Source organism: Electrophorus electricus, chromosome 14 (genome assembly GCF_041902795.1).
Source record: "Electrophorus electricus isolate QZ-2024a chromosome 14, ASM4190279v1, whole genome shotgun sequence".
In the NCBI taxonomy this organism is placed as follows: domain Eukaryota; kingdom Metazoa; phylum Chordata; class Actinopteri; order Gymnotiformes; family Gymnotidae; genus Electrophorus; species Electrophorus electricus.
In genome coordinates, this window is record NC_137510.1 from 3,345,209 (window position 1) to 3,356,334 (window position 11,126).

Sequence of the window (11,126 nt, forward strand, 5' to 3'; positions counted from 1 at the left end):
CTTTAAATTTACACACTGGAGTTAAAACCTTGCCGTGAATTAAAGTGTTTTGTGTTCTTGTCATTGTTTTTCCCCCCCCCTAGTATCTGTAGTTCAAACACAAAATCACATCATTTGCAGAAATCAAAACTCCCTTTTCATTTATGTTTACACTTTAAAAGGCCTTTTAAAAAATTAAGTAGTACAGTTTTACATTTTGGATAATTTTAGCTGTGATTTATAGTTGTTGTTGTTGTTGTTGTTGTTGTTGTTGTTGTTGTTTAATTATGGTAACTATACATTTTGCTTGTGATCAATTTTAGTGAAGTTTAGAAGTTTATGTGTAACAATTCAGATACGAGCAATAGTTTTTAGACAAATACGTTTTGCATCTCAGAGAAGCTGCGCAATATGAGCATTATGATCTACTGGAGTGTCCCCGAACGTTCCCATTCTATCGACGTCATATTTGGCGCCGGAAAGAGAATTGTAAACAGTGGTGGGGGCGGGGTTTATCTTTCCAAGCACCGTTTTCCCCCCAGATTTTCAACAGACTTGTAAAACAAAAAAAAATAAATAAACAACCGCGTGCATTTACATTAAAACGACAAGCACAGATCCAAATCCCGGGAAGACTTTCTGCATTCCGTTTCAGGATTAAAGGATAGTCTGTCGCTTCGAGGTAAATGTTTGACTACTGTGTACTTTGGAGCTAGTCGACTAGCCCGCTAACGTAACTCTGGTAACCTCGGCCAGAGTTACACCACCAAAAACAGCGCAGCAGCACCAGCGGCTAGACAGACAGATTAATATAGTATCTAAGATACTTCAAGTTGTGTAAGGAGGTCTGTTCCACGTTTGTGATATAGTTAATCGTCATCCCTGTTGCAGATTCGTATCAGTCCTCGCTGTTCACCGGTAACAGCTGCGCTTCTGTCTCCCGAGACTGGACTTCGTACTCCTTTGAAAACGATTTGCATTTGTTAGTTGTTTGTGTTTTTGTTAAAAGCCTGTTTGTTCGTCGAGGCAGCAGTTAACCCTACGAGTGCCTAAGATGACCAGTTAACTTTATCCAGAGAGTAAAGAAATGGAATTTCATGAAAAAGTGGCTGACACATTCCTGTACTGGGACGTAAATATTGATTATTAAATATTGGTTATTTATTTGTTTTTGCCTGTGGTTTTCTGTTACACAGTTTGATTGACGTTCCTGTGCCCTCTAGAATGGAGCAAGGAGAGGAGCAGGGCAACTCGACCTCCACCAATGGTAGCACTCCGTCAGGGGGTAACTCCCGCCCCCCTCAGATAGCTCAAATGTCTTTGTATGAAAGACAAGCTGTACAGGTGAGTGAGAGTGTTTATCTCATACAGTCATGGCATTGTCTTTTCCATTACTTTCCTCCCCTTGAAGTTCAGATTTCTTAGCTCTCTGTTGAATTCACTCTCCTTTTCAAGATGCTTTTTTTATGTGGTACATCAAATAGCATCTCTCTCTTCTTGTTTCAAGAATGGCAAAAGATAATGTGAGAATTTACTAATGGTCTTAGAAAACAAGGAGGCATTTTCTTGTATGATTGGTGAGTTCTGCAATGCAAATGCTCCCCCATTGGCTATCCCAAGAATGAAGTCAGAGGAGGTGGAGTTTGAGTTGTAATTATTAATGAAGTCAGAGGAGGCAGAGCTTGAGTTGAAATTAAGGTCTTGAGCACCAGTGTAATGAGAAAATGTATAACACCTACAAATGGCATTGATGGATAACCCGTTTATCAGAACAGCACTCGCAGATTAATTACATTGCTCATTGAACATTGCTCAGATGTCAATGGTCAGCCACTGCAGCCAAGATGAAAAAGCTTAAAATTGAAAGATGATCTCTAACCATAACCTACGAAGACCAAAGATGAGCCATAACCTTAATCCATGAAGACCAAACACGATCCCTTACCCTAACCTACGAAGACCAAAGATGCGGGGAACAGATCAGCTCCAGGCACTGCTCTTTCACTGCTGTTTGATGTAATTTATGGGAGTGCTACAGGAGTGCTGTCAAGGTGTTTGTTATTGTTAAAAGTGCTACATCAAAGCAAGTCAAAAGAACTGTGTGTAATGTCTGTGTGCATGTGTGTGTTATGTGATGTGTGTGCATGTGTGTGTGTAGGCCCTTCAGGCTCTACAGAGACAGCCCAATGCAGCGCAGTACTTCCAGCAGCTCATGCTGCAGCAGCAGATCAACAGTGCACAGCTGCACAACCTCGCTGCCGTGCAACAGGTGAGACACGCCCAACACCGCCCCTCCCCTGCACACGCCCAATACCATACCTTCACCGCACACACTGCCTCACCTCCCAGGGATGATGTGATTTACATTATGATTTAGTTTTACTTATAATTTGTATATTATATATAATGTGCAGCTTGGACAGAAGATCAAAGAAAAAGTCAATGCTTCTTTATCTTTCCTTAATTTCTAATAGGCCACTCTTGTTGCCAGTCGCCAATCCAGTTCCCCTAGCAACAGCGTCTCTGCAGCTACTAGCGCGACACAGTGCACGGTAGGTCTGGGCGCCTGTAAGCCCCTGCAGGCCACTGCACTCAGAGCTGCAGAGCCTTCAGGATCCTGAGACTACCTCAAATGTCAAGGACAAGCAAAACACTCATTACGGTCTCACTTTCTCTTAAAGGTGAATTTAAGCACCACCTCTGGTGGTGGCACTATGACAAATCCCCGCCCAATGGGCCCTGTCACATCGGCAACATCGTCAGCTCTTAGCCAATCAGTGTTGCTGGGCGGGAACTCAGCCGGGCAAGGGCAGATGTACTTGAGGGTGAGTTCCTTTTATTCTAGTAAACACACCATGGCCTGTCCATGGTAGAGCATATTCTGTGGCCTTTTCACCTTATGGAAGTATATTGGCATATACTCTATGGCCTGTTCCAATCATTCCTTAATTACTTTATAAATATTTAGTAACTTGTTACAAAGTGTCTATTACACTTGTTATGGTATTAAATTATTTAAAACCAGAATCTTGCAGTCTTGCTAGACTGTGGATTCATGATGGCTTTTAATGTGATCATGAATGCGTATGGCCATGGGTTACGAGCCCAGCCAACCTCTGTTCTGCTAATGCTTTTCAGGACATATGCGCACACAGGCACAGTCCCTGTCTCCGAGTTTATGATAGTGTGGTTCCTGGTTTGTGACCCACAGGTTAACCGCTCTCTGAGGGCTCCTCTCACCCCTCAGCTCATCTTCATGCCTGGTGGCACAGCAACAGCTGCTGTGGCAACTGTTACCCAGCAACAACCCCAGCAGCAACAACAACCACAACAGCACCAACAAGAAGTCCCTCCCTCCTCTTCAACTAACCAATCAGATAATGACCAGGTAAGACTGCCATGTGCTTTACTCTGTATTATTGGCATGGGGTACATGAAGAACTTTTTGTGATGTTATTCTCTGGTGCCCTCTATGGATTTCTGCCTTTGGTTTTGGAATCTTGCTGTCTCTAGCTGACCTCTGTACCCATGTTCAGGTGCAGAACCTGGCCATGCGCTGTGTGTCCACACCCCGTGTGGCTGCTGTTAAGACGGAGTTCCCCGACAGGAAGGACACAGGTAAGGAGAAATTTATCCACAGTTCTACAGATAAGGAGTGGTTCATCCATGGTTTTCCGGGTAAGGAAAGGTTCATCTACAGGAGCTCCTGCCTCACGGGGCCCCAGAAGAGGCCTACAAACACTCTCTGCTCAGACTGTAATAACATGGCAATAATAATCATTTCATGGAGAAGATCTGAGAGTGTGAGGGGGACAGTGTGGATGGAGAACCTCGGTGTGTTAAACAGGGTTATTATCCATCTAGTGTTTTTCTTCTTCCAAAATGTGTCCTGTGTATATGGTTAGTAAGCACTCTTGACTCTTGCTGTATATTGTTAGTAGGTTTGGATGGAAACCTGGCTAGTGAATGCAGCACCTGTCAGACAGCATATACAGTGGCTTAAAGACATCTCTCACACAATCATTAGCCATTCCTGGGTCCCTGGGTATTCTGTTCATACTGAAAGGTGAAGAGTGAAACCTTCACTGGTGTTCTTTGCATAACCGCAGCTCCACACGGACATTTCTCATATTCCACAGGAAAATGAACTTTTGTGAATCTCCCTCCCTCTCTCTCTCTCTCTCTCTCTCTCTCTCTCTCTCTCTCTCTCTCTCTCCCTCTATCTATCTATCCCTCTCTCACCCACCCCCCAGGGTCATATGCGCTCCCCCCTCAACAGCAGCCGTTTGCTTCATCAGCACCGCCTCTGCCGAGCCCCAAACTCTCCACCTACGCCTCCCCCAGCCCCTCGCCACTCACCTCCATCAACGTTAAGGCTCCCAACCAGCCAGCAGGGAGCGCCACGGCATCCGCCACACCACCCTCCTCTTCCTCCTCCTCCTCCTCTCTCCCCCTCTCTCAGCTCCTTCTCTCTCCATCTAATCTGTGCCAGGCGAGAGGCGTGGCCACGTCCTCCGCCACTGTGACACACATCCTGGTCCCGACGTCAAGCGTTCCCACATCCTCCCAGGGCTACCCCGTGGCGTCGGTGGCGCCCAAATCCAACATGGCGGCACAGACGCTGGTGGTGCAGCCACTGCAGCAGTCCGGAGGACACCTGGGGGCGGAGAAAGCGTCACATGGGGCGGGGCCTGTGCCCATCCAGCCTAAGACGGTCCAGAGCCACCGGCTGCCCACACAGATGTCGCCACGGCAACCTCCCCCCATCCTCCCAGCCCCAGTCAGTGGGGGCCAGGTCACCGGGGCACATCACCCACCCCATGTCCCAGTACAGCTAGTGGGAGCCAGGCAGGGGACCCTGGGAAACCCCCAGGCATTAGCTGTGGCCCAGGCCCGGAACTGCTGCTCCCACCAGGATGGTGCAGCTGTCAACAACTCTGCCGGAGGTGTAGTTTCCATGGTGACGGCCATGGAAACAGGTGGTGCAGGGATGTGCCTTAAAACAGCCCAAAGTGCCCTGCCTGTGTCTCAGATGCAGACCAATCAGAGCACAGCACTGAGTCAGAATGACTCTCCCTTAGCCAGCCACTCCACGGAGGGGCAGGAAAGCAGCACTCCAGCTACCCCTGCTGGAGAGCATATGTTGGAGCAGCCTGGTCCAGCCCAGGTTAGTGACTTAAAGTAGGCGTTCAGAGGGGATCTGTCGGGGACTGTTTGTGTTGAAAACGCGTTCAGACACACTTTTTTAATAGAACAAAAAAAATGAAAATGAAAGTAGAATAAAAAAGTCTTCTCTACGTCTAAGGGGAGATATACAGTCTAAGAGACATGTAATCTGAGACATAAAGTCTATTTTAGATATACATGCCACCTTTATTCTAATCAACATCTGTCATGTAGAATGTATTGCTATTATCTTGGCTTCCATATTCTACAGCGGGTGAAAAGAGTATTGAGCACGTCACCGATTGTCTAAGTAAATATATTTCTAAAGGTGCTATTAACATGAAACTCTCACCAGATGTCGGTAACAACCCATCCAATCCACACATGGAAAGAAACGAAACCATAGATGTCCATAAATTAAGTTATTTGTAATAATGAGAAATGACACAGAGGAAAAAGTATTGAACACATGAAGAAAGAGAGGTGCAAAAAGCCATGGAAAGTCATGACATCAGCTGAAATCTATCAGTCATTAGAAAGCAATCCTGCCACTTAGTGCAAATTAATATCAGCTGGTTCAACTGATGGCCTATAAAAAGGTGTCTCATTACCAAGGTGCCACACAAGAACCATCTCATGATGGGTAAAACCAATGAGCTCTCTCAACACCTTTGAAACATTATTGTTGCAAAACATACTGATGGCATTGGTTACAGAAGAATTTCTAAACTACTGAAGGTTTCAGTGAGCACTGTTGGGGCCATAATCCGGAAGTGGAAAGAACATCATTTCACCATAAACCGGCCACAACCAGGTGCTCCCTGCAAGACTTCAGACTTCAAAGGGGTGAACAGAATTATCAGAAGAGTTGTCCAAGAGCCAAGGACCACCTGTGGAGAGCTACAGAAAGACCTGGAATCAGCAGGTACAATTGTTTCAAAGAAAACAATAAGTAATGCACTCAACCTCCATGGCCTGTATGCACGCTCACCATGCAAGACTCCATTGCTGAAGAAAAAGCATGTCGAAGAGCGTTTAAAGTTTGCTGAACAACATTTAGACGAGCCTGTGAAATACTGCGAGAATATAGTCTGGTCAGATGAGACCAAAACTCTTTGGATGCCATAATACGCACCATGTTTGGAGGTCAAAAGTCACCCCAAAAACACCATATCACCCCAAAAACACCATACCAACAGTGAAGTTTGTAGGTGGGAACATCATGGTGTGGGGCTGTATTTCAGCATGCGGCACTGGCACGCTTCATATAATTGAAGGAAGGATGAATGGACAAATGTACCAAGACATTCTTGATAGAAATCTGCTTCCATCTACCAGGATGATGAAGATGAAACGAGGGTGCACATTTCAGCAAGACAATGATACCAAACACACAGCCTAGGAAACTCTCAAATGGTATCATAGAAGGAAAATAAAGCTGCTAGAATGGCCCAGCCAATCACCTGACCTGAACCCAACTGAACATCTATAGAAGGAACTAAAGCTCAGAGTTCATAGAAGGAGCCCATGGAGCCTTCAGGATTTGAAGAGTGTTTGTGTGGAAGAACGGGCCAAAATAACACCTGAGCAATGCATGCGACTAGTTTCTTTATACAGGAGGTGTCTTGAAGCTGCCATCACCAACAAAGGCTTTTGTACGAAGTATTAAATACATTTCAGTAAGCGTGTTCAATACTTTTTCCCTGTGTCATTTCTCATTATTACACATAATTTGTGGACATCTATCGTTTGATTTCTTTGCATGTGTGGATTGGATGGGTTGTTACCGAGATCTGATGAGAATTTGATGTGAATAGCACCTTTTAGAAATATATTTACTTAAATTTGTGACGTGTTCAATACTTATTTCACCCGCTGTATCTTAAATGCTTGTCATTTTCGACATGCCATAGACAAAGCCAGTGGTTGGTTCCTTGAAGAGAAAATCTGAATCAGATGTGACCAATGAGATGACTGCCGAACCTTCTGCCCATTGCTGTCCATCAATACCAGACTCCGCCCCTCCCCTCTCACCAGCACCTTCTTTGGACACTGGTAAGTATGGCAGTGAACGGTTATCACGGGCAGCCAGAGAATAAATATTTTGCCTGTGTCTCTTGTCCTATGCTGTGTGTGTGTGTGTGTGTGTGTGTGTGTGTGTGTGTGTGTGTTTGTGTGTGTGTGTGTGTGTGTGTGTGTGTGTGTGTCTCTCTCTCTCTCTCTCTCTCTCTCTCTCTCTCTCTCTCTCTCTCTCTCTCTCTCTCTCTCTCTCTCTCTCTCTCTCTCACAGCTCCAGAGGTTGCATTCTCCACTCCACCGACTCTCTCTCTGCCTATGCCGTTGCCCCGGGGTGGGGCACAGGGTGACCGAGCCCCTGTACCACAGGCTGTGGTCAAACCACAGGTGCTGACTCACCTTATTGAAGGTTTCGTTATCCAGGAGGGAGCAGAGCCTTTCCCTGTGAGTCAGCTTGACCCTGCTTTTGAAGACCTACCCCTGCACACTACAAACCTGCAGGACTGACTGTAATATAACACACACTACAGACCTGCAGGATTGACTGCAGTATAACACACTACAGTTGAAACTAAATTCAGCAGGATTTGTTTTGTTTTTTTGTGTGTTTTTTGTTTTTTTTCCGTAGTTTGAGTTCTCCTGAAAATAAATATAAATGATCATTGATTGTAACATAAAGGGGCAGATACAAATGGGCTGGACTTGCTGATTTGAATGCTGTGACTGATTGATAGGTGACTGGTCCAGTAAAAGAGCGGGCAGAGGGCGTTCCTGTTGCTGTACCACTTGCCATGCAGTCTGAGAACAGTGCTCCCGCTGGTAAGTGTGTCATATGCTGGTTTGTGCTAGTTCTGCTGTAGTGGCTGTGGGAGTGTGCTGTAGCTGATGTGGTTATAGTTGTTCAAGTGTGCTGTGGCTGCGCTGGTGTGCTACAGCTGTGGTTGTCTTAGTGTTCTGTAAATGACGTTGTTGTGCGTGTCCTTCAGTGCTGAAGTGTGAATTCTGTGAGAGCTTCGCCCCAGCCAGCCAGTTCCGTGGTTCCAAACGTTTCTGCTCCAAGACCTGCGCTAAGAGGTAGGACAGCAAGCCACTTCTACCTTCTACAGCATCTGCTACCCTGATTCAGGAACACACGTATTGTCATACTGATAATAAGTCACTCTGGATAAGGGCGTCTGCGTGACATTATAAATGGTATTCTTGTATAATAACCTTGAACACTGCCGCCTTCCCATGGGGCCTGTTTAACTCCTTTACCTTCGTTTGCGGCTCAGTATATTGAATTAATGAGGTAAAGGAGATGCTGTACTGTTTAGACTATGTAGCACCTCCGCAATCATTGTTTGGGACTAGTGTTAAAAATGCTGCCATCGGGCTCGATGGTAATACAAGCTGTAGGCAGGTCTTTGTCTGAGACCACTTCCTGTTTCAGGTACAACGTGAGCTGCAGCCATCACTTCCGTACGAGCCGGGGCCGCAGTGGCGGAGAGCAGCAGCCAGGGGGCACTCTAGCACAGGATGTGATTGCCAGGCGTAGAGGTCCTCGCAGGAGTAGCTCAGAGATTGCCTGTGCTAAAATTGCAGGCAGACATCTTCCAGTAAAGGTGAGGCCTAAACATTTATATTGATGTTTTTGTTCGTCAAGGAAGAAAAAGATCATTTAATTACGTCATTGTTATTTAAGATAAACTAATAATATAATTACTTAATTGTTACCCAATTTAAATTGTGATTACTTAATTCTTCTTCTTTTTGTGTCATCCTCTTGTGCCCTCGCGGTTTCAGTGTCGCTCTGAGTCCAGTCGTTCAGAAGACATTTCCAGCTGTGAGGAAGAGGAAGAAGACTCCCTCTCTCCAAGCTCTTCATCCTCATGTCCTCGCCCCGCCCACTGTGGCCCACAGCGGGATGATGCAGCCCCAGGCACCCTTCTGTTGGATGGGGAGCACTTCCTCCCAGCTAGTCCCGCCCACTGGAGTGTGGAGGAAGTGTGTCGGTTCATTTCATCCCTGCAGGGTGAGTCTCTTGTTCATGAAAGCTTGCTGACTCTTAACGACTGTGATACTCATGCTGGGTCAGAGATGATCTCGTCAGTGTTTGAGTGTTACGTGTCTTATTGTTCAGAAAAAAGGAAGGTCTGCACCAGATCAAAGTTGTCATGTCCTCTCTCGTGTTTCACACACCTGCAGGTTTCAAAAATGTATGTTACACCTACATTAAATCTTCTTTTTTGTATTACATGTTCCATTTTTAGTATTTGAATGCGTGTGTATAGGACCTGTGAGGTATGCGTGCTGACACAGCAGCCGTGTGGGTGTCCTGGTTTTACTGTTGCTTAATGGTCTTCCCCGACTGACCTCCTTTTCCTCTGTGGCATCACTTCCTGTCAGGTTGCGAGGACCTAGCAGGTCAGTTCCTCTCCCAGGAAATTGATGGACAGGCACTGCTGTTGCTCAAGGAAGAACATCTCATGACCACCATGAACATCAAGCTGGGTCCTGCCCTCAAGATCTGCGCCTACATCAACAACCTCAGAGACTGAATGGGACTGAGAGAGAGGGGCATGCCAGGAGGGGTGGAGTAGGGTGGAGCTGTGAGTCCAGGCGTGGACATCTTCTTCTTCTTCTTTTTTCTTTTTTCTTTTTCTTTTTTTTTTTACCAACATAACAGACATGATTGAGCGAGAAGAAAACATCAGTCCTTTGGGTCAGGGAGTCAGGAGGGAGAGGGGAGGGACCAGGAAGATGACACAATTGCCTTCAGGGACTCAACACAGCAATGGACTACAAAGACTTCCTGTGTCTGGTTTTAGTCTTGTACCACATGGCCCTCTGGTCGTAGTTCCGAGGTTTAATGTTGGGAGGAGGGCAGGCTGCTTGTGACCCTTCTGGACACTGACTGTGCTAATGTGTGTTTTGGCTTACCACGTGTGCTGAGACACTGATGTACCAGCGTGTGACAGAAGAGAAGAGAACCAGGGAACCAGGCGTGCACGCGTGTCCGTCAACCACGTCAGAGTTATTACTGTGTGAGTGGCAAGGCGGGCAGAAGATGGTATTACCCGTATAGTGTAGCTAACCAGTAGAATCAACCATGACTGCGTTGCCTTATTCAGTACTGTAGTGCTTTGTGTAGTGTTACGGGCGCGGAGGTCTGTCTCCATAATGACTGCGGTTTCCATTCACCGCTCACAGCCTGCAGTCAGGTGTACAACATGGCCAGACTGTTACTCCTGTTGCTGTTGGAGGTGTTTTTCCCATTTCCAGGTGCTTCTAAAGCCTTGTTTATGAAGTCAGTAACAAGGTGGGTGGATGTGCAGCCAATGTGGGTGGAGCTTATGACCACGCCTCTCTAGCCAGTATTAACGAGTAGTTGTTTCGTTTTTGTTTGTTTAAGTGCATACAGAAAAATACAGGCACGTGTCAGATACCCAATCATAGATTTTTTTTTTTTCTACAGTAGCTGATTGTAGGAGCTTTTTTTTAAAATTTGTATTAAGAAAAAAAATATTATTTTCATTTTTTTGTAGGGCAATGTTAAACTTCGATTAGGTAGATATCAGTAGGTAGACCTGTGATGACCTTTGTAGCACCTGGGTGTGAAGGAACATGCAGGAGGGAGGAATCTGTTCTGAGGTGGCCACACCCACCACTGTGACCTGTTTCTTTGTGTTCAGAAATATGAATAAAACAGGTGCTCCAGTCATGCTGTCTGCTGTCTGACTGCATTCATTTTGTTGCTGTTGATGTCAGATGTGTGTTCGTGCAGTGAAAACCATCGGTAACGGAATCTAAGATGTCTGAGATTACAGGAAATGGCAGGAACATTTCCAGCTCTAGAAAGTGTTTTGTGTTGTAGATGTAAATCATGTTAATTACGCCCAGTGCGATCAACCACTTAAATTAGCTCAGTGAACATACTGTTTGTTATGATTTTAGTGCATGAGCACAGGCTATTTCAAAAAGGC

General features: G+C 45.8%; 1 protein-coding gene across 4 annotated transcripts; it reads left to right on the plus strand.

The window, feature by feature from the left end:
- Positions 1 to 486: 486 nt before the first annotated feature.
- Positions 487 to 10,864, plus strand: phc1 (polyhomeotic homolog 1). 4 transcript variants are annotated; one of them, XM_081696676.1, is made up of 16 exons: positions 487 to 661; positions 1,010 to 1,111; positions 1,203 to 1,323; positions 2,138 to 2,248; positions 2,454 to 2,531; positions 2,661 to 2,804; positions 3,191 to 3,367; positions 3,516 to 3,597; positions 4,233 to 5,146; positions 7,059 to 7,200; positions 7,436 to 7,605; positions 7,896 to 7,980; positions 8,148 to 8,235; positions 8,594 to 8,765; positions 8,947 to 9,175; positions 9,550 to 10,864. In XM_081696676.1, the coding sequence occupies exons 2-16, from the start codon at positions 1,077 to 1,079 to the stop codon at positions 9,699 to 9,701; spliced, it is 2,700 nt and encodes an 899-aa protein (XP_081552802.1). In that variant the 5' UTR covers positions 487 to 661; positions 1,010 to 1,076; the 3' UTR covers positions 9,702 to 10,864. The 4 variants fall into 4 exon arrangements, with proteins under 4 accessions (XP_081552802.1, XP_026858938.2, XP_026858939.2 ...); XM_027003137.3 differs by lacking the exon at positions 1,010 to 1,111 and having other exon boundaries at positions 1,176 to 1,323; XM_027003138.3 differs by lacking the exon at positions 1,010 to 1,111.
- Positions 10,865 to 11,126: the final 262 nt, after the last annotated feature.

Coding starts and splice junctions, on each gene's coding strand:
- phc1 (XM_081696676.1), top strand. CDS start 1,077: ATGAAAAAGTGGCTGACACATTCCTGTACTGGGAC. Junction 1,112..1,202: donor ACACATTCCTGTACTGGGAC/GTAAATATTGAT, acceptor TGTGCCCTCTAG/AATGGAGCAAGGAGAGGAGC. Junction 3,598..4,232: donor CCCCGACAGGAAGGACACAG/GTAAGGAGAAAT, acceptor CCCACCCCCCAG/GGTCATATGCGCTCCCCCCT.